The sequence below is a fragment of the Piliocolobus tephrosceles genome, chromosome 1 (assembly GCF_002776525.5).
Source record: "Piliocolobus tephrosceles isolate RC106 chromosome 1, ASM277652v3, whole genome shotgun sequence".
NCBI lineage: Eukaryota > Metazoa > Chordata > Mammalia > Primates > Cercopithecidae > Piliocolobus > Piliocolobus tephrosceles.
The window spans coordinates 175,045,547-175,067,212 of NC_045434.1; the positions used below are offsets into that span (position 1 = coordinate 175,045,547).

Sequence of the window (21,666 nt, forward strand, 5' to 3'; positions counted from 1 at the left end):
GTGAAACCCCTCTACTAAAAAATACAAAAATTAGCCGGGCGTGGTGGTGGGTGGTAGACGCCTGTAATCTCAGCTGCTTGGAAGCCTGAGACAGGAGAATGGCTTGAACTCGGGAAGGGGAGGTTGCGGTGAGCCGAGATTGCGCCATCGCACTCCAGCCTGGGCGACAGAGTGAGATTCCACCTCAATAAACAAATCAATCAATCAATCAATAATATCACTAATACAGATGGCTTCCTAGGAAATAAACTGGAAGAAATCTAGAACTTGAGGTAAGTGATCAGAAAAAGGAAAAATTAAAATGTAAATTTTAGAATAAAAATTAAAAAGTAAGAAACTGGAAGAACTCTAAATTTGTCTTTTGTGCTTTCGGGTAAATAGTTTGGAAACTGTTCTTCAGGTGTCCGCTTCCAGTAGCCGACCGATGACCGTCTTATAGAGCACTTCCGGCTTCATCTGCCACTCGCTCCTCCGTCTACCTACCTGGGCTTTCCATTGCGCTAGCGGAAAGCCTACCCCGCCCCGGAACTTAACCGTTGACGAAATGAAAGGTTTAAATCCTCGGAACCTTGATCCCGGAGCGCCGGTGGCGCCCGCAGTTCTCCAAGAAGACTTGGGATTGGTCGAGCGCAGAATCAGCGCGGGGCGTTGATTGGTTGGTACGCCAGTACGTAACGGCGACCGTGCGCGGCGCTCTAGCACCACCCCCGCTCCCTGACTGGCGGGGTTTCTGACCAGTTAGCAGGCGTGGCGCGGCCTTCGGTTTCGCGAGCCTGTGTTTGCCGCCTCGGTTCCCGCGACCCCAACGTCCCAGAGGCGGGGCTGGAGTGGTGGTGAGGCGGTGGCGCTCCCTGGAGCCGGCTCCTGCTTCTACCTTGCAAACAGACCTCAGCTCCGCGGAAGTTGCGGTAAGTCGAGCTTTGTGCTCCTGGTTCCCCCTTGAGGGGCGGCAGCGGGGCCCGGGGAAGGTTGGTGGGAACATTCAAAGCCCTGTAGTGGGTTCCGCCCTCCAGGAGCCTGGAGCCGATGACGAGAAGGGGAGCTAGTGGGAGAAATTAAGCATTCCATGAAATCCTTGGGTATCATCTGAGCTAAGATATGTGAAAGAGGTTTGCAGTCGATAACGTGCCATTTAAAGTTGTTTTTACGGTGGAAATTTCTTGAGGCCTGAAACCTTGAATGCTCCCTCTTGCATTCCTCACAATTTCTGGCTTACACTCTGCTACGTAGTAAAGGGATCAGTTAATGTTTGAAGTTCGTGGACTACTGAAAGTAAAGTGTAAGCCGCAAAGTGCGAGAATGCTATGCGTGTGAGTACAGTACAATATACTACCATCACCAGGGTGTCTGGGAGAAGGTTTCACAGAGGAAGTGACATTCGAGTTGGATTGTGAGGGATGGCGGGAGTTTACCAGGGCATTCCAAGTTAAGGAGGGCAGCCTGTGCAACTGAAACCGGGGCACTGCAAATAGTTCAGTTGGACTGGAATGTAGGATGAGTGGATGGGGGTTAAGATTGGAATAATAGAGTGGGGCTGGATTGTGAAGATCCTTTATTCTGTGTATAAAGAAGAACCAACAGCTTTTTAAAAACATTTATTTTTATTTTTATTTTTGAGACGCAGTTTCACTCTTTGGCCCAGGCTGGAGTGAAGTGGCGTGATCTTGGCTCACAGTAACCTCCATCCCCCGGGTTCAAGCGATTCTCCTGCCTCAGCCTCCCTAGTAGCTGGGATTACGGGCACACGCCACCATGCTCAGCAGTTTTTTGTATTTTTACTAGAGATAGAGTTTCACCATATTGGCCAGGCTGGTCTCGAACTCCTGACCACCCACCTCAGCCTCCCATAATGTTGAGATTACAGGCGTGCGCCACCGCGCCTGACATGAGCCATTGACTTTTAAAGCAGGAGAATAATTTGATCAGATTTATATGGAAACACCCTTCTAGCAGCACTGTGGGGACTTTTCCGTAAGTACCATGAGAGTTGATGAAGTTAGCAACTGAGTTGGTGGGTATGGAAAGATTATTTGTATGGAAGAAGGGATGAGGATGATTTGAAGGTTGCTATTGTATACGATGATGCCTTTACCTGAGAATATGTTTTGCTAGGTATAGATATTGTGTGGTTTTAGTTTCATTAGCTTTAATTGCTTGTACAACACTGACAATGAAACTACCTTATGTATATTGTTTTAAAATGAGAAATCAACATCCATCTTTTCACCCCAATGAATAAAGGAAGAAGACACAAATAGCACATTTTAAGATAATTCTGGGCCAGGCGCGGTGGGTCAAGCCTGTAATCCCAGCACTTTGGGAGGCCGAGACGGGCGGATCACGAGGTCAGGAGATCGAGACCATCCTGGCTAACACGGTGAAACCCCGTCTCTCCTAAAAATACAAAAACTAGCCGGGCGAGGTGGCGGGCGCCTGTAGTCCCAGCTACTCAGGAGGCTGAGGCAGGAGAATGGCGTAAACCCGGGAGGCGGAGCTTGCAGTGAGCTGAGATCCAGCCACTGCACTCCAGTCCGGGCGACAGAGTGAGACTCTGCCTCAAAAAAAAAAAAAAAAAAAAAAAAGATAATTCTGTTTAATGAAGAAAAAATTGGCACTTTTTATACTTCGTAGAGTTACAGTTATCCACGTGAATACTGTTATCCATGACAACCAAGTACTAAGGAAGGGTTTTAGGATTTAAAGCCTGCATTCCATGGAAGCTACATTAAACCGTTTAAGTCCAGATATTTCTTTTTTTTTTTTTATTTTTTATTTTTTGAGACGGAGTCTCACTCTGTCACTTAGGCTGGAGTGCAGTGGTGCAATCTCCACTCACTGCAAGCTCCGCCTCCTGGGTTCACGCCATTCTCCTGCCTCAGCCTCCTGAGTAGTTGGGACTACAGGTGCCCGCCACCACACCTCGCTAATTTTTTGTATTTTTAGTAGAGACAGGGTTTCACTATGTTAACCAGGATGGTCTCAATCTCCTGACCTCGTGATCTACCTGCTTCGGCCTCCCAAAGTGTTGGGATTACAGGCATGAGCCACCGTGCCCGGCCTAGTCAACTTTATTAAGAACACATTTTTCTCTGCCTTGAACAAGGTATAAGAGCACTTTCAATAGGATTTTCAGCCTCTAACTTTATCTAAAAAGTATCTTCTAAATAATCTCTGCACCTGGATTAATTATCCTTTTCTCCTTTATCTTGCTTCACACAGAGTGAGACAGAGGCTCACTCTCTTGCCGAGGTTGGAATGCAGTGGGACAATCTCGGCTCACTGCAACCTCTGCCTCCCAGGTTCAGACGATTCTCCTGCCCCAGCCTCCTGGCTAGCTGGGATTACAGGTGTGCACTACCATGCCCGGCTAATTTTTGTGTTTTTAGTAGAGAAGGGGTTTCACCATGTTGGCCGGGCTAGTCTCGAACTCCTGACCTCAGGTGATCCACCTGCCTCAGCCTCCCAGAGTGCTGGGATTACAGGCATGAGCCACCACACCTGGCCTTAGACAGTTTCTTTTTCCTAGAATTAATACAGAATGTGCAGGACCTAAAGAACTCTTAAGATTTGAAAGAATATAGGACATACTAAACTCTAAAGAAAGGACTATGAGGTCTGTATTTTGCTTCAATAATACTTAGATGGAACTATCCAGTGGGCAGTTAGAAATATGGATTTGAAACATCCAGGCATGGCGGCTCATGCCTATAATCCCAGCACTTTTCGAGGCTAAGGCAGATGGATTGCTTTAGTCCAAAAGCTCGAGACCAGCCTGGGCAACGTGACAAAACTCCGTCTCTACAAAAAATACAAAAAAATTAGCCAGGTGCGGTGGTGAATGCCTGTGGTCCCAGCTATTCGTGGGGCTGAGGTGGGAGCATCACTTGAGCTCAGGTGGTGGAGGTTGCAGTGAGCTGAGATTGCACCACTGTACTACTTCAGCCTGGGCTACAGAGTGAGACCCTGTCTCAAAAGAAAAAAGAAAAAAAGAAAATGGATTTGAAACTCAGAAGAGAGGTGGAGCTAAAGGTTTGCTATAGATAGGTGAGTGTAGAAGCAATGGGAGTGGAGGAGAGTACCCAGAGAGAGCATCTGGAGTTAAAGAATACTGGGCTGGGTGCAGTGGCTCACGCCTATAATCCCAGCACTTTGGGAGGCCGAGGTGGGCGGATCATGAGGTCAAGAAATCAGGACCTGCCGGGCGCGGTGGCTCAAGCCTGTAATCCCAGCACTTTGGGAGGCCGAGACGGGCGGATCACGAGGTCATGAGATCGAGACCATCCTGGCTAACACGGTGAAACCCCGTCTCTACTAAAAACTACAAAAAACTAGCCGGGCGAGGTGGCGGCGCCTGTAGTCCCAGCTACCCGGGAGGCTGAGGCAGGAGAATGGCGTAAACCCGGGAGGCGGAGCTTGCAGTGAGCTGAGATCCGGCCACAGCACTCCAGCCTGGGTGACAGAGCGAGACTCCGTCTCAAAAAAAAAAAAAAAAAAGAAATCAGGACCATCCCGGCCAACATGGTGAAACTCCATCTCTACTAAAAATAAAAAATTAGTTGGGCGTGGTGGCGCATACCTGTAGTCCCAGCTACTCAGAAGGCTGAGGCAGGAGAATCACTTGAACTCAGGAGGCGGAGGTTGCAGTGAGCTGAGATTGCGCTGCTGCATTCCAGCCTAATGACAGAATGAGACTGCGTCTCAAAAAAAAAGAAAAAAAGTACACTTTTTAGTGACACAAGTCAGTTTGTGGGAATGCAGTACTTTTTTTTTCCACTGAAGATTCTTTAATGACTTCATTGTAGGCCCAATAAATATCTAACCCAAATCATTCTTTTCTGCTGCTTCATGGTTTTATGAGGATTGTAAGGCTTTTGATCAAAATCTCATACATTTAATACTACCTGCCCTACCAAGCTCACTGAGTTGATACCAAGGTTTTGGGGCAGAATCTAAGCTTTCCTTAAGGGATAGATATATTGGTAGATTTTGCTGCCTAGAATAAATATTAACAGTAATTTATTGGCAGGATGACTGTAACATATGAAAATGATTGGCAGAATCTACAAGCATTTAATCTTATTAATCTATAGTCACACTTCATATAAGAAGTAATCTAATTTTGCCTGTAATTTTAATATGTGGTTAAATCATATTTTTCTTCTTTGTTTTTATCATTCATTAGTAATATTCTCTTTAATTCTTTAGGATACTGAGGATTTGAAATTAAAGAAATCATTCACCAGACATCATGGAGCCTATATATCCTCTTGCACGGCCCCAGATGAATACCAGGTATAGAAGTATTTTTACAAATATTTGCCTTACAGCTGTTCACATAACTTGGGAAGGTAGATTGGAAGAGAAAAAATAGCATAATCTTTAGAATCAGGAAATTCTGGGTTCGTATCCCAGCTCTACCACTTGTTAGGTGGGTTACCTTGATCAAGTTAATTAACTTGAGTATATTGGGATATATGACATTTTTATAAGGCATGCAGTGTGTAATAATCATATATGGGAAATAGGGTATCCATCCCCTTAAGCATTTATCTTTTGTGTTACAGACAATCCAACTGTACACTTAATTATCATTTTTTTATTTTTTATTTTTTATTTTTTGGAGACAGAGTCTCACTTTGTCTCAGTTCCTCATCTGTAAAATGAGGATGGTAATCTCTGTCTCACAGAAGATTATTGTGAAGAGTTAAATAAGATTACTAAACTAAAGGGTCTAGTATGTAATAGGCACTCAGTAAATACTAGTTCCGTCCCCTCCTTCAGTTATTTTCATAACACAGATCTTTATTGACAGGAAATAGTACCTGAATTTAAGAGGCTAAAAATTACCTCGGTGTTTGTTTACTTTCTAGACAAGTGGGAAAGGGGTTGGGTTCTTTCCCTCTTACAAATACTAATTCCTTGATGGGAATAATTTCTCATTAGGTATACCAAGTTTCCTCAGATGTTCCTAAGCCTTTGTCATGTGAAGTAGGAGCTTGCCACCTGTCTCCCAATTTTCTCTGTCCCTAGTTACTATGGGGACTGGGCAAATCAGCTTGTATTGTTTGGCTCTTTGGATCATTTATTGCTCTTTTTTCCCCTAGGGAACAACAATTAATGCTGACATGTGCATTTTTTTTTTCTTCCAAACTAGAATTACATTCATGGGTCCCCTTTATTCTCTGTAATGTCTTTCTTTGTGCCAGATGTTCTTGATGAACATAATGGGAAACATGACCCGAGGAGGCTATCATATTCCTCTTGCTTTAATTTTGGCCCTTGTGTTCTACCCCCCTGCCATCTCTTATTTGAAAATTGGTCGGCGCGGTGGCTCAAGCCTGTAATCCCAGCACTTTGGGAGGCCGAGATGGGCGGATCACGAGGTCAGGAGATCGAGACCATCCTAGCTAACACGGTGAAACCCCGTCTCTACTGAAAAAAAATACAAAAAATTAGCCAGGCGTGGTGGTGGGCACCTGTAGTCCCAGCTACTCGGGAGGCTGAGGCAGGAGAATGGTGTGAACCCGGGAGGTGGAGCTTGCAGTGAGCCGAGATGGCGCCACTGCACGCCAGCCTGGGTGACAGAGCGAGACTCCGTCTCAAAAAAAAAGAAAAAAAAAAAAAGAAATTTGTCAGTGGGCCAGGTGGTTCATGCCTGTAATCCCAGCACTTTGGGAGGCTGAGGTGGGCAGATCGCTTGAGCTCAGGAGTTCAAGCCTGGGCAACATGGGAAAATCAGCCTGGGCAACATGGGAAACCCCGTGTAGACAGAAAAATTTTCTCAAATTCTATTCTTAGAAGGGTACAGTTGTGTAACAAGTTCAGTATATTTTGTTTCTAATTTTAAAAATTTAAATTTTTGTGGGTATGTGGTATATATATTTATGGGGTATATGACATATTTTTATAAGGCATGCAATGTGTAACAATCATATATGGGAAATAGGGTATCCATCCCCTTAAGCATTTATCTTTTGTGTTACACACAATCCAACTGTACACTTAGTTATAATTTTTTTATTTTTTATTTTTTATTTTTTGGAGACAGAATCTCACTTTGTCTCCCATACTGGTTTCCCCCTGTTGGCCAGGCTGGTCTCGAACTCCTGGCCTCAAGTGATCCAACCGCCTTGGCCTCCCAAAGTGCTGACATTATAGGTGTGAGCAACCGGGCCTGGCCCCATTAGTGGTCTTTTTCTTATTGTGGTTTTCCTGTATTATTCACTCATGTAAAATGAAAAGTTTTTTATGGTACCCTATATGATTTAATATTGAAACCTTGCTTTACACTGCCCCTGACATTTTTGTTGAGGAATTATTTATAATTATGTCCTTTTGATGCTTCAATAATTAAACTTGTGCAGTATTTTGTTATTCCAAAATACCAAATTTGGAAACACTGGAAAATAATTAAGAATCTATTAAGGTTTTTTGCTTTTCATAACTATTGGGTATTGTCTAGCAATTACCTGAAATTAGTTCAGAAAGACAGATTTTAGTCCAGGAGCCATGGCTCATGCCTATAATCCCAGTGTTTTGGGAGGCCAAGGTGGGAAGGTTGCTTGAAACCATGCGTTCAAGACCAGTCTGGGGAACATAGTGGGACCCTGTGTCTACAAAAAATACAAAAGTAAACCTCACGTGGTGGTGCACATTTGTGGTCCTAGCTGCTCGAAAGGCTCCCTTGAGCCCAGGAGTTTAAGGCTGCAGTGAGCTATGATTGTGCCCCTGCACTCCAGCTTGGGCAGCAGAGCAAGGCCCTGCTCTTTAAAAGAAAAAAAGAAAAGATTTTAGTTTAAATTTAAATGTAAATTTATGATTTATACTCATTTTTCTGTTACTTAAAAGGGACTTTATAGGCCTCAGCCTCTGGAGCAGCTGGGACTACAGGCGCCCACCACCGCGCCCGGCCGTTTTTTGTATTTTTTAGTAGAGACGGGGTTTCATCGAGTTAGCCAGGATGGTCTCAATCTCCTGACCTCGTGATCCGCCCGTCTCAGCCTCCCAAAGTGCTGGGATTACAGGCTTGAGCCACCGCGCCCGGCCTCTTCTTTTTTAAAAAATATATTTTGGGTCGGGCACGGTGGCTCATGCCTGTAATCCCAGCACTTTGGGAGGCTGAAGCGGTGGATCATGAGGTCAGGAGTTTGAGACCAGCTTGGCCACCATGGTGAAACCCCATCTCTACTAAAGATACAAACAATTACCTGCATGTGATAGCGCACCCCTGTAATCCTAGTTACTCGGGAAGCTGAGGTGGGAGGATCACTTGAACCCAGAGGCGGAGGTTGCAGTAAGCTGAGATCACGCCATTGCACTCCAGCCTGGGCAACAGGGTGAGATTCTGTCTGAAAAAAAAAAAGGCTGGGCGTGGTGGCTCACGCCTGTAATCCCAGCACTTTGGGAGGGTGAAGTGGGCAGATCACGAGGTTAGGAGATCGAGACCATCCTGACTAACACGGTGAAATCCTGTCTCTACTAAAAATACAAAAAATTAGCCAGGCATGATGATATGCACTTGTAGTCCCAGCTACTTGGGAGGCTGAGGCTAGAGAATCGCTTCAACCTTGGAGGTGGAGGCTGTAGTAAGCCAAGATTGCGCCACAACACTCCAGCCTGGGTGACAGAGCGAGAATCTGTTTCAAAAAAAAAAAAGAGTATTTTTTGGCCGGGCACAGTGGCTAATGCCTATAATCCTAGCACTTTGGGAGGCCGAGGCAGGTGGATGACTTGAGGTCAGGAGTTCGAGACCAGCTTGGCCCACATGGCGAAACCCCGCCTCTAGTAAAAATATAAAAATTAGCTGGGTGTGGTGGCGCATACCTGTAATCCCAGGTACTCAGGAAGCTAAGGCAGGGGAATTGCTTGAACCCGGGAGGCAGAGGTTGCAGTGAGCTGAGATCATGCCACTGTACTCCAGCCTGGGTGATGTAGTGAGACTGCGTCTCAAAAAAAAAAAAAAATATATATATATATATATATAAACTCTTTGCAGATTACAAAAGTAATCTGAAAATGCCATCATCTTAAAGATAGTTAATTGTTTCCTACCAAATGTCTACCAAGTTTGCTATTCCTTGTGCTTTAATTTTACATTGTTTTTTTGAAAGGTTTCCTTCAAGCAGAATGGTACCTTTCCACTTTCCTCCATCAAAATGTGCACTTTGGAACCCAACGCCAACTGGAGATTTCATCTACTTACATCTCAGTTACTACAGGTATAACATGTTTCTTTTTTTCAAATCAAACAAGTATAAACAAGAGTAATACAAAGATGTGTAAGGCAAAGTTGATTACTATGACCAATTATTAATTTTTCTTTACTTTTCTTTTAGAAGCTCCCTTCAGGCAAAATCTTCCTTCTGCTGCTTCTTAACATCTGTTCCTTGTACTTTTGAGAGATAATCTTAATTTCCCAGTTTTCTGCAAATTCTGCATATTGTAGGAATTCAAAAGGTGAAATATAATAAAAACTGAAAGTGTCTTTTATCATATCAGCATGGTGTCCTTGTAGAACATTGAGAAGCTTGAACCGATTTTTGAGTGGATCAGATTAGAAGGAGTATAAAATCTTGTTACCTCCAGGATCTTGACAGAAAGACAAGAAAGAAGTTCAGGTGTAAAGTAATAGAAAATAGATCTATTGAGGTTTTGTACCTAAGAGTTACTTGTTAAAAGTAGTATTCTAAGAAAGATAGATTGTGGTGGGGATTGCCTGGAGTCAGCCTAGCTTCAAGATGCTTTTCTGTAATCACACAGGTGTATACTGTCATGGTTTAAGGTTCTGTAACTGGGCTGGGTGCGGTGGCTCACACCTGTAACCCCAGCACTTCGGGAGGTTGAGGCAGGAGGATTGCTTGAAGTCAGGAGTTTGAAACCAGCCTGGGCAACAAAGTGAGACTTTGTCTCAATAAAAACTTAAAATAAAAAGTAAAAAAAACAAAATAAGAAAAAAAAAGTGCAATAACTGGAGGAAGACTGCCTAGGGAATCAAATCCTGATTCTACTGCTTATTTATGCGATCTCAGTAAAGTAGCTAAGGATCAGGTTCCTTTTTTATAAAATGACTATAATAATACCAGTTTCACAGTTCTCTTCTAGGGGTTAAATAAGACTCTGTAAAGCAGTTGTCACAGTGCCTGGAATAGAAGGTATTTCATAAATGGCATCTATTATATATTATAAGGACTTAGAGCAATGTAGCAGTATTCAGATCAAGAGGAAAGAATGAAACAAGGTGTTTCGAAGAAATAGTTTGTAGTATTTGATGATTGACTGACGAGAGGAACGAAGGAAAGATACAAGTCAGAAAGTATTCAGGTTCAACACTAGTTGGCAGAGAAGGGTGGTACCATTGACAAAAATAGGGAGAGTCTTATGGAAGTTCAACTAGATAATGGTTAGTCCTGTTTTTATTTTTTTTATTGTTTTCTTTCTGTACATTTTGAGTAGTTTCCTTTGTTTTTCAAGTCTACTTATTTTCTCTTTAGCTGTGCTTAGCTGCCATCTAACCTGTTCATTTAGGTTTGGTTGGTTTTTTTTTGTTTGTTTTTGTTTTTGAGATGGAGTTTTGCTCTTGTTGTCCAGGCTGGAGTGCAATGGCATGATGTTGGCTCACTGCAACCTCCGCCTCCCAGGTACAAGCAATTCTCCTGTCTCAGCCTCCCGAGTAGCTTGAATTACAGGCATATGCCACCATGCCTGGCTAATTTTTTTGTATTTAGTAGAGATGGGATTTCACCATGTTAGTCAGGCTGGTCACGAACTCCTGACCTCAGGTGATACCTGCCTCGGCCTCCCAAAGTGCTGGGGTTACAGCTGTGTGCCACCGTGCCCGGCCCTCATTTAGGTTTTTTAAATGTGGCGGTGTACCATATGTATGAAAGGATACTTATAGTATATATGCATAGTTAATAGAATAAAAATACACATTTGTGTACCTATCCCCAGTTAATTATATAACTCATTGAATTTTTGCAAATTATATTTTTTATTTCTTTAAGTTCCATATGGCTTTTTTATTCAAATTTGCCTGGTCTGTTTTCATAGTATCTTATTCCTGGCTCATATTTTGGTTTTCCTTTTACATTTTTTAAAACATTTAAATCATACTATATTTTGTATTCAATACAGTAGTTTCCCTCCTTTATACATGGTTTCACTTTCCGTGGTTTCAGTTACCCTCAGTATAGTACAATAAGGTATTTTGAGAGACAGACTATATTCACACAACTTTTATTACAGTATACTGTTAAAATTATTCTATTGTATTATTATTGTTGTTAATCACTTACTGTGCCTAATTTATAATTTAAACTTTATCATAGATATGTATGTATAGGAAAATACATAGTATATATAGGATTTGTTACTATCTGCGGTTTCAGACATCCACTGGGGGTCTGGAACATGTCTCCCAGAGATAAGGGGGCACCACTGTAATGCTAATTATATCTGAAGCCCATACACAGTATGTAAAGAAATAGATGTGATTGTTTCAACTTACAAAAACAGGAGACCTACCTGCTGAGGTTCATCAAGTTAACAAAATGCCTGGAGAACAACTGTAGTTTCAGTGTCTGTTTATTGCCATTCTAGTTTCCAGGTGACCCTCCCTATCCCCTGCCTTTGACCCTGGAATTTCCTGACAATGATCTTTCTGTACATTTTTTAAGATGTGTGTTATAATTTAGACAGCATTTTGTGGCAGGAGGTTTTTTTAAGATATGAGGTCTACCATATTCATAAAAGATTTGTTGTTTTTCAGAAATCCAAAGCTTGTAGTGACTAAAAAGACCATCCGACTTGCTTATCGTCATGCTAAGCAGAATAAAAAAAATTCATCATGCTTTTTACTTGGTTCTCTGACAGTAGACAAAGGTAATACACTTTTAAAAATTGACCAGTGCTCACGTCTGTAATCCCCGCACGTTGGGAGGCTGGAGTGGGAGGATTGCTTAAACCTGGGAGTTTAAGACCAGCTTGCATAACATAGTGAGACCCCATCAGTACAAGAAAACCTTTTTAAAAATTACTTGTATGACTGCAATAGAATTTATTGATTCGGTCAACTATTGTATTTGCTTTGTGCTAATTTTCTTTGCTGTGTACCAAGGATATGAAGATGAGTAAAACCATCAATTACAGACTTCACTATCTGGTCAGATGGATGTATATATATAAGCAAGTAAGAGTTTAGTATACTCTTGTAAGAGTTTAGTTTACTGTAAGATTTTAGTTTAGTATTTAAGAGTTTAGTGTACTATTGGTATGAACAAAGTGCTTTGCTATAATGTAGTCTTGCTGGGTTGATTTTACGTTTTTAATCAGTGTGCTATATAATAGCTGTTATTTTTGTTCTACAGATGAAGAAGGTGTGACATTGACAGTAGATCGCTTTGATCCTGGTCGAGAAGTACCTGAATGTCTAGAAATAACCCCTACTGCTTCTCTTCCTGGGGACTTTTTGATTCCATGCAAAGTTCATGTTCAAGAACTTTGTTCAAGAGAAATGATAGTTCACAGTGTAGATGACTTCAGTTCAGCTTTAAAGGTGCGATTCATTGACAACTTGATAGTTAATTCAACACAAGAATCAAACTATGTTTAGTATGCTGTATTTTAATAAAACCATATTTGAGAATTATTCACAATAATTTGATTGAATTATTGTGAACCTAAAATCCAACTAAATGTGTTTCTGAGGGCAAAAATTCTAGATAAGCCTTTCAGAAGAAGCAGTGTAACCAAGATAAGAAAGTTCAAGATGTACTTAGGGTAGTGTTCAGGGTATACATTTTTGCTGAATTTGTGGGCAGTCAGACTGGAGTATTAATTTGGTCAGATTATAGAGATGCTTGCCTGGGCATAGTGGCTTGTGTCTGTAATCCCAACACTTTGGGAGGCTGAGGCAGGTGGATTGCTTGAGCCTGGCACTCCAGCCTTGGTGGGAGCAAGATCCTTTCTCAAGAAAAAAGAGCCTTGTCTGCTAGCCTTAGGAATTTGAACTTTGTCATATGGGCCATGTAGTAATTGAAGGTTCTTGAGAAAAGGAAACACTGTCAAATCAGAAATAAGTTAATCTGATAGGGTAGGCTGACTGAAGTTATAGAGAGTAGCCATTGTAGTAGTTGGGCTGGTGTGTATTACAGAGGGATGTATTAACCTATAGTACAATGATAGCAGTGAAACTAGGAAGGACACAGTGGGCATGGGCAAATACAGAGGGAGAACTAACTTGACAGTTTGTGGTAGCAAGAAAGGAATCAAAGAGGAATGGACTTTAGATTCTCTGAGACTCAATCAGAATTATTTTATGAGGCCAGGCACGGTGGCTCACGCCTGTAATCCCAGCACTTTGGGAGGCTGAGGCGGGCTGATCAAGAGGAGTTCAAGACCAACCTGGCCAACACGGTAAAACCCCGTCTCTACTAAAAATACAAAAAATTAGCTGGGTGTGGTGGCACATACCTGTAATCCCAGCTACTTGGGAGGCTGAGGCAGGAGAATCGCTTGAACTGGGAGGTGGAGTTTGTGGTGAGCTGAGATTGCACCACTGCACTCCAGCCTGGGCAAAAAACCGAGACTCCTTCTCAAAAAAAAAAAAAAAAGACTTATTTTATGTCCATTTTTTTCCATGTAGTAAGTAGGGGTGACTTCCCAATACTACTGAAGTGCTGCTAGGATATTTGCATTGGAAATGTGTAGTGGAGCTTGGGACAGTGAATCTTACTTGCTTTGATATAATTATTCACATAATCTTTTGGTCACGTGGAAGAAATGAGAACTGAAGTGTAAGTCAGAACTCATTTAATTTTATTAGTGCAAGATATTATATATGTATATGTATCAGTATAAAATAAACTTTGCACGTTTCGAAGTTGTAAAATAATTATTTAATATTGATTTCTCAGGCTCTACAGTGCCATATATGTAGCAAAGATTCCTTGGACTGTGGTAAGCTGCTTTCCCTAAGAGCTCATATCACTTCCAGGGAGACTTTGGACAGTGTGGAATTTGACTTGCATTGGGCAGCAGTAACTCTAGCAAATAACTTTAAATGCACACCTGTGAAGCCCATCCCCATTATTCCAACAGCTCTGGCAAGAAACTTGGGCAGTAATCTGAATATTTCTCAAGTTCAAGGGACTTATAAATATGGGTAAGTAAAAGATACATTGATCTAAACATTAGTTGCATTAGTATATTTTCAGAATGTCCATGTAATATGAAAGAATTGTGCAGTCAGTTTACATTCCAGAGATATGGTGGCTTGGTTAATGACAAGGGAAAGTAAAAAAAGAAGTGCTTTATTTTTGTTGAATATAAAGTTTTCTTTAAGTTGTGCCACCACCTACAAAAAATTGGTGATAGGGCCCGGCGCGGTAGCTCACACCTGTACTTGGGGAGGCCCAGGTGGGCAGATCACCTGAGGTCAGGAGTTCAAGATCAGTCTGGCCAACATGGTGGAACCCTGTCTGTACTAAAAATATAAAAATTAACTGAGCGTGGTGGTGCATGCCTGTAGTCCCAGCTACTCGGGAGGTTGAGGAGGGGGGATCACTTGAACCTGGGAGGTGGAGGTTGCAGTGAGCTGAGATCGCACCACTGCACTCCAGCCTGGGCAGCAGAGACTCCATTTCAAAAAAAAAAAAAAAGACAAAACTGAGTGGCCATAAAGTATAATGTCTGGACAACTCAGTTCTTTTTTTGAGATGGTGTCTTGTTCTGTCACCCAGACTGGCGTGCAGTGGTGGGATCTTGGCTCACTTCCACTTCCAGCCTCCCGAGTAGCTGTGATTACAGGTGCACGCCACTACACCGGCTAAATTTTGTATTTTTAGTAGAAATAAGGTTTCACCATGTTGGCCAGGCTGTACTTGAACTCCAGACCTCAGGTGATCCTCCTGCCTCAGCCTCCCAAAGTGCTGAGATTACAGGGGTGAACCACCATGCCCAGTCCCAGAGACCTCAGTTCTAAAAAAAAAAAAAAGGTGGTGGTAAATATATTAAAATTGGAGGCCAAGGCGGGCAGATCACAAGGTCAGGAGTTCGAGACTAGCCTGACCAACATGGTGAAACTCCATCTCTACTAAAAATACCAAAAAAAAAAAAAAAAAGAAAGAAAAATTAGCTGGGTGTGGTGGTGCATGCCTGTGTAATCCCAGCTACTCAGGAGACTGAGACAGGAGAGTCGCTTGAACCTGGAAGGCGGAGGTTGCAGTGAGCTGAGATCACACCATTGCACTCCAGTGTGGGCGGCAGAGTGAGACTCCATTTCAAACAAAAAAGAACAAACAAACAAAAAATTGGTTGATAATTTATTATTTGAAATGTAAGGAGAAATTATGTTCTATATTATATATTCTGTATTATTGTTCGTATTTTATTTAGGTTTTAGGCCATTTTTTTCCTTAACTATAACCTGACTAATTATGAACCCAAGGGAGGCTAGATAATTTATTTATAGTATGCGGTTTTAACTGTGAATAATGAGCATTGCAGATAGAGAAAGGAGATAATTAAATAAAAAGTTACAGTACTCTTGCTTACCAAATTGCCAACTACTTGAGGGTAGAGTTTCCTTACAGAGCTGGAGTAGAATCCTCTCCAGCTTCCTATCTCCACTCTTAATTTCTTAGGAAATATAAGCCAAAATGCATGCTTTCTAATCCTCAGCGGGGCTACTTCCCTGAATCTTCATCTATTTTCTTTATCTTTTATCTACAAAACTAGGTTAGACAATATAAGCACTCTCTACTTTAAAGTTTGACCAGAGACTGCTCCAAATATTACACTTCTGGCTTCCTTTCCCAGTGACTCCACCCTAGTTCCTGTTAGGCCTTTCAATCTAAAAATGTTTGCCAAAGTACACTCAATTCCAAGTCTTATTCTCTAAAAATACCTCTTCAGAACCAGATTTTAACCAGAGCTGTGCTTTCTGGTGGCCCAAAGGAAAAATTGTTGGTATATTCCAAAATCATGGAGTGGTCAAAAGTGAGCAAAGCTTGTTTGAACTAAATGAAACATTTAATTCTCTTGAATTAATAAAGTACTTCTCAAGTGGAGCATGGGATTTTTTATTTAAATTAACAAAAAATTAATTTGTTTTCCTTAGTACCCATGCCCATTTACTTGAATAGCATGAATTTACCTTTCTTGGAATTATCCATCTGTGACTGCTGGGCATGCTGGTAGTAACCAGGATGTTCAGTATTCTGTCAATCACCTATTCCCCTTGCCCCTTCCTATCTAGAATCGTCTATGGTGACATTTGCCATTCCAGGTGCATTGGCACACACCTGTAATCCCAGCTGCTTGGGAGACTGAAGCAGGAAGATGGCTTGAGCTTAGGGTTTCAAGGCTGCAGTAAGCTATAATGGTGCCTGTGGATAGCTACTGCTGTCCAGCTAGGACAATATAGTGAGACCCCATCATTTAAAAAAAAAAATTGACATTTGCCCTTTATATATTCTAATATTTGCTGGGGCCCATTATGGAATAGGTATTATGTTAGACATTGGAAATAAATAGATTAAAAACTATACTTACTATCCATTGAATATGTTGACATCTAAACATGATGTGCTATAATGGAGGTTTATATACAGTGCTAGGAAAGTAGGGGGAGGGATGTCCATATTTCCTGGGGAAATCATAGAAAGCCTGAACTAATTTTTTTTTTTTTTTTTTGAGATGGAGTCTCGCTCTGTCGCCAGACTGGAGTGCAGTGGTGTGATCTCGGCTCACTGCAACCTCTGCCTCCCGGGTTCAAGCAATTCTCTTGCCTCAGCCTCCCAAGTAGCTGGGATTACAGGCGCCTGCCACCACACCCGACTAATTTTTGTATTTTTAGTAGAGATGGGGTTTCACCATCTTGGCCAGACTTGTCTTGAACTCCTGACCTCGTGATCCGCCTCAGCCTTCCAAAGTGCTGGGATTACAGGCGTGAGCCACCGTGCCTGGCCAGCCTGAACTAATTATTTTACAGAGTAGAAATTTATCAGATGAGCAAGACAAGAGGGAGAACTTTCAAAACAGCTGTGTCATTGTTGATATGTAAATCTTAGGCCAACTCAGGCTTAATATTCTTGTCATAAGACCTGACAAATGTATTGTTTTTGTGTGTTAGTGTTATTAGAGCAATAAAATATATCATCAGTGGTAATACCAAGGCTTTATATCACTAATGGCATTGTTTTTGTTTTCTGTTTTTGAGATGGAGTCTCACTGTGTCGCCCAGGCTGAAATGCAGTGGTGCGATCTCGGCTCACTGCAACCTCCACTCCTGAGTTCCAGTGATTCATTCTCCTGCCTCAGCCTCCCCAAGTAGCTGGGATTACAGGCGTGTGCCACAGTGACCAGCTAATTTTTTTTGTATTTTCAGTAGAGATGGGGGTTTTGCCATGTTGGCCATGCTGGTCTCGAACTCCTGACCTCAAGTGATCTGCCCACCTCAGCCTCCCAAAGTGCTGGGATTACAGGCATGAGCCACCACGTCTGGCCCACTAATGGCATTGTTTGCAAAGAAAGATGTAACAATAAAATAAACAATTCTACTTTGGTTTTTTTGTATTCTTATAACTTACTGTCAATAATAAATAAAATATAAATATAGTATAATGTCCTTTTAGGGAAGAGTGAGCTTTTGGGTTTTATCATGATGGTTCCAAAGTCCTTTGACAGTGGTTGGAGGAATGTGGCAGATTGGAAGATTGATTATACCTCTCCTAATTCAGCCTCCTTCACTTAGAAGTCACATCTGTTGCAGTCTTGTCAAATCACTTGGATGCATGAACATTTTCCAGTAATAGGGAATTCAGTTCTTCCAAGGAAACCTATTTGATTCTGAAATTGTCTGCCTTAATGTTAACACTCTTGATTAAAGTAAATTGTAAGTAAAGTTATAGAGCAAAACTTTTTTAAAAAGTTGTATAATCTTCAATGTCTTTTAATTGATAGATGGAAGTTTTAAGGTATTAAACCTCTTTAATCTCTTCCTCTTATCAGAGTCTTTTTACTGAGTCAGTACAAAGTTTGTGTTGTGTTTCTTTTGTGTGTGCAAGACAATGTTCATTTGAATTATCTCCGCTTTCTAAAGTATGCTTCAGCATCTAGATTATGTCTTTTAGGTAAAAAGTACCTAATTTCAGTTATTTTCACATGAATGTCTTTTGTTTAGATATCTTACCATGGATGAAACACGCAAATTGTTACTTTTGTTGGAATCTGATCCCAAGGTTTATTCTCTACCATTAGTGGGAATGTAAGTATTACATTATTTGTGAAAACCTTATCAGCCAAATGTTCAAATGTATATGATAAGCATGTGACTCAGTTGTACTGTAACTATTTAGATCATTTTATAAAGCCACAAAGATAAGTGGTTGTCAGGTTTTCTTATTTTACTAGTAGAATCAGCTAAAATAAGATTTTGCCCAATCTTTTTTTTTTTTTTTGAGATGGAGTCTCACTGTGTGCCCAGACTGGAGTGCAGCGGAGAGATCTTGGCACACTGCAGTCTCCATCCCCCAGGTTCAAGTGATTCTCATGCCTCACCCTCCCAAGTAGCTGGGATTACAGGCATGCATCACCGTGCCTGGCTAATTTTTGTTTTTTTAGTAGAGATGGGGTTTTACCATGTTGGCCAGGCTGGTCTCGAACCCCTGGCCTCAAGTGATTTACCTGCCTCAGCCTCCCAAAGTGCTTGGATTACAGGCGTGAACCATCGTGCTTGGCCAGATTTTGCCCAATCCTAGGAGGAACTCTAATATATAAAACAGATAAAAGTTTAATTCTATGGCTGGGCACAGTGGCACACGCCTATAATCCCAGCACTTTTGGAGGCCAAGGTGGGCAGATCACCTGAGGTCAGGAGTTCAAGGCCAGCCTGGATAACATGGTGAAACCCCGTTTCTACTAAAAATACAAAAAATTAGCCGGTCATGGTGGTGTGTGCCTGTAATCCCAGCTACGCGGGAGGCTGAGGCAGGAGAATCACTTGAACCTGGGAGGTGGAGATTGCAGTGAGCTGAGATTGCGACATTGTACTCCAGCTTGGGCAACAAGAGTGAAACTGCATCTCAAAAAATATAAAAAATAAAAGTTGAATTCTCCTAGTTGAAGGTGAAGCCTTAGAGCCCTATTTCTTCAATATTCTCTCACTACCACTCATCCTTAAGTCACCCTAAAGAACTCACGGCTCATAATAATACCATTTAAAATCTACTGTCAGGCAATCTTGCAGAAACCCCTTTAGTGTTAACGGTCTTCTCTTTAGTACTTAATGATATTTATGTGTTTAATTTATATATATATGTGTGTGTGTATATATATACACACACACACACACGTTTTGAGACAGGGTCTCACTTTGTCACACAGGCTGGAGTTCAGTGGCACAATCATGACTCACTGCAGCCTCAATCTCGGGTTCAGGTGATCCTCCTACCTCAGCCTCCTGAATAGCTAGGACCACAGGCACCAGCTACCATGCCTGGCTAGGTTTTGTATACTTTGTAGAGGCGGACTTTCACCATGTTGCCCAGGCTGGTCTGGAACTCCTGGGCTCAAGCCATCTGAGTTGATATCTAGACAGAATATGTAGAAATTTATATTCACTCAGTATTGAGTACTTACTATATACAGTGTTATGCTTGATAATGTATTGAGGTTTAAAGCTTCTTAAATAATTTAAAATCAAAATGAGGTGATTAAACATTCAAATATTCATACACAGAAAAATAAAGTATATGATTTACTATAAAATGACCAGTATAGAAAGTGAACACTTAGTATTTTTAAGAAAGATATGATAGGGAGTATTTTCCTAGAGAAGACAAACTTGAACTAGACTTTTAATTGTTTGGATAGTAGAAGGGAAGATTGATGGGGAAGGGAACCCATGTGAGAGAATGGCACATGCAAAGTGAATGAGAATGCACAGATGTTCTCTGGACCATGAAATCTACTTAAAGTTTGCTACAGTCCTAGTATAGGCAATGGATTGTTGATGCTTAAGTAAATATTAAGAGCCCTCTCTGTTTCTGACTACCTGTATATGTTACAGCATTTAATCCTCAGCAACTCTGTGAAGTAGTTTTTGTTTTTTTTTTTTTTGGAGACAGTTTCACTCTTGTTGCCCAGACTGGAGTGCAATGGCAGGATCTCGGCTCACTGCAACCTTTACCTCCTGGGTTCAAGCGATTCTCCTACCTCAGCCTCCCGAGTAGATGGGATTACAGGCATGCACCACCACGCCTGGCTAATTTTGTATTTTTATTAGAGACGGGGTTTCTCCTTCTTGGCCAGGCCAGTCTTGAACTCCTGACCTCAGGTGATCCCCCTGCCTCAGCCTCCCAAAGTGCTAGGATTACAGGCGTGAGCCACCGCGCCCGGCCGTGAAGTAGTTTTAGGCTACAAACTAGTCTGTACTACTTCAGCCCATTCTTTCCAGTCCAAGCTAATTCATTCTAGTATACTGCTTTCATCTCTTAACCATTTTCTTTCCCACATCTCAGGTAGAAGAGGACAGAGATACACGTGCTTGCTCTCTGTCTTTCTCTCTCTCTCAATATATATCTATATGTCTGTCTATATATATCAATATAGTTATGTAGATACAGATGTCTATATATTCTTCTTCTTAATTATCGGCATGTTTTTAGATTTCTTATTAGTAAGGCTCTTTAATGTATGGCAGATAAAAGCCATACGTCTGTCTTATTATCTTAGGAAGAATGTAAAGTATGCTATATATGTAAGTGACTATGGTTTTTAATTTCTAGTTTTTTCTTTTAGTTGGCTGTCTGGAATTATACATCTCTATAGTCCTCAGGTATGGGCTTGCTGTTTGCGATACATATTCAATTCTTCTGTTCGAGAAAGGCAAGTGATATTTTATTCTGTAGTACTTTATTTTGATCCTTTCCCCCATTCGTAGTTTATGGTCCCATTTAAAATTCATGTAATGCCTTAACCTTTTATAATACTTATAAATAAACATGTACATTAAGAAAAAACAAACCTTATATTAAATGAGAATAAAACCAGATTAAAAAAAGATGAGGTTGCAGTATACCTGGAAATACCAAGAAATTCACTTGCCTAACCACAGAACACAAACCTTTTAGGGGTGGAGAAAAACTGTAGAGATTATCTACTGTAGCATCCTATTTTGTAATTAAGGAAGTTAACTTTCAGTGAAATGACTGCAAATGAGTTTGAATTTGTTACCTTACAGGTGTTTTATTAAGTTACACAGTGTTACTACTAATACACAAAGAAATACTTGAGACAAGATTTTTAATTTCTTCCTGGAACTGAGCCTAAATATTGGAATTAATAGTTAGGGAAACTTTACTTTTAATCTCAACTCTTTTAATAGATAAAGAAGGTGAGAGACAAATGTCAGTATTTGTCTCTTACCTTCTTTATCTATTAAATGAGAAGGTCTATTTTTATCTACCTTGGGTGGCTGTAAAGGACTTTAAAAAAAAACTATATTGAAAAGGCAATACAAGCACATAGTAATAAATTGACATACGTAAATATCTACAATAAAATAGATCTCTCTTCCTCCCCATTTCCCTAGACCCCATTCTCAGAGACAATCACTGTTAAGTGATATCTTGTGCTTCCTTCCTGAAGTAGTCAATATTTCAATAT

The 21,666-nt window shown here is 41.2% G+C and overlaps 1 protein-coding gene across 1 annotated transcript in view; it reads left to right on the top strand.

The window, feature by feature from the left end:
- The first annotated feature begins 784 nt into the window (after window positions 1-784).
- STIL (STIL centriolar assembly protein) overlaps window positions 785-21,666 on the top strand; it is a 63,917-nt gene continuing 43,035 nt past the window's right edge. Inside the window, exons 1-9 of the mRNA XM_023221597.1 lie at window positions 785-908; window positions 5,206-5,292; window positions 9,111-9,218; window positions 11,768-11,880; window positions 12,366-12,553; window positions 13,914-13,956; window positions 14,098-14,161; window positions 18,182-18,265; window positions 20,800-20,886. Coding sequence (XP_023077365.1) covers window positions 5,249-5,292; window positions 9,111-9,218; window positions 11,768-11,880; window positions 12,366-12,553; window positions 13,914-13,956; window positions 14,098-14,161; window positions 18,182-18,265; window positions 20,800-20,886 — 731 coding nt within the window. The 5' untranslated portion in view covers window positions 785-908; window positions 5,206-5,248. The remainder of the gene's footprint in view (window positions 909-5,205; window positions 5,293-9,110; window positions 9,219-11,767; window positions 11,881-12,365; window positions 12,554-13,913; window positions 13,957-14,097; window positions 14,162-18,181; window positions 18,266-20,799; window positions 20,887-21,666) is intronic.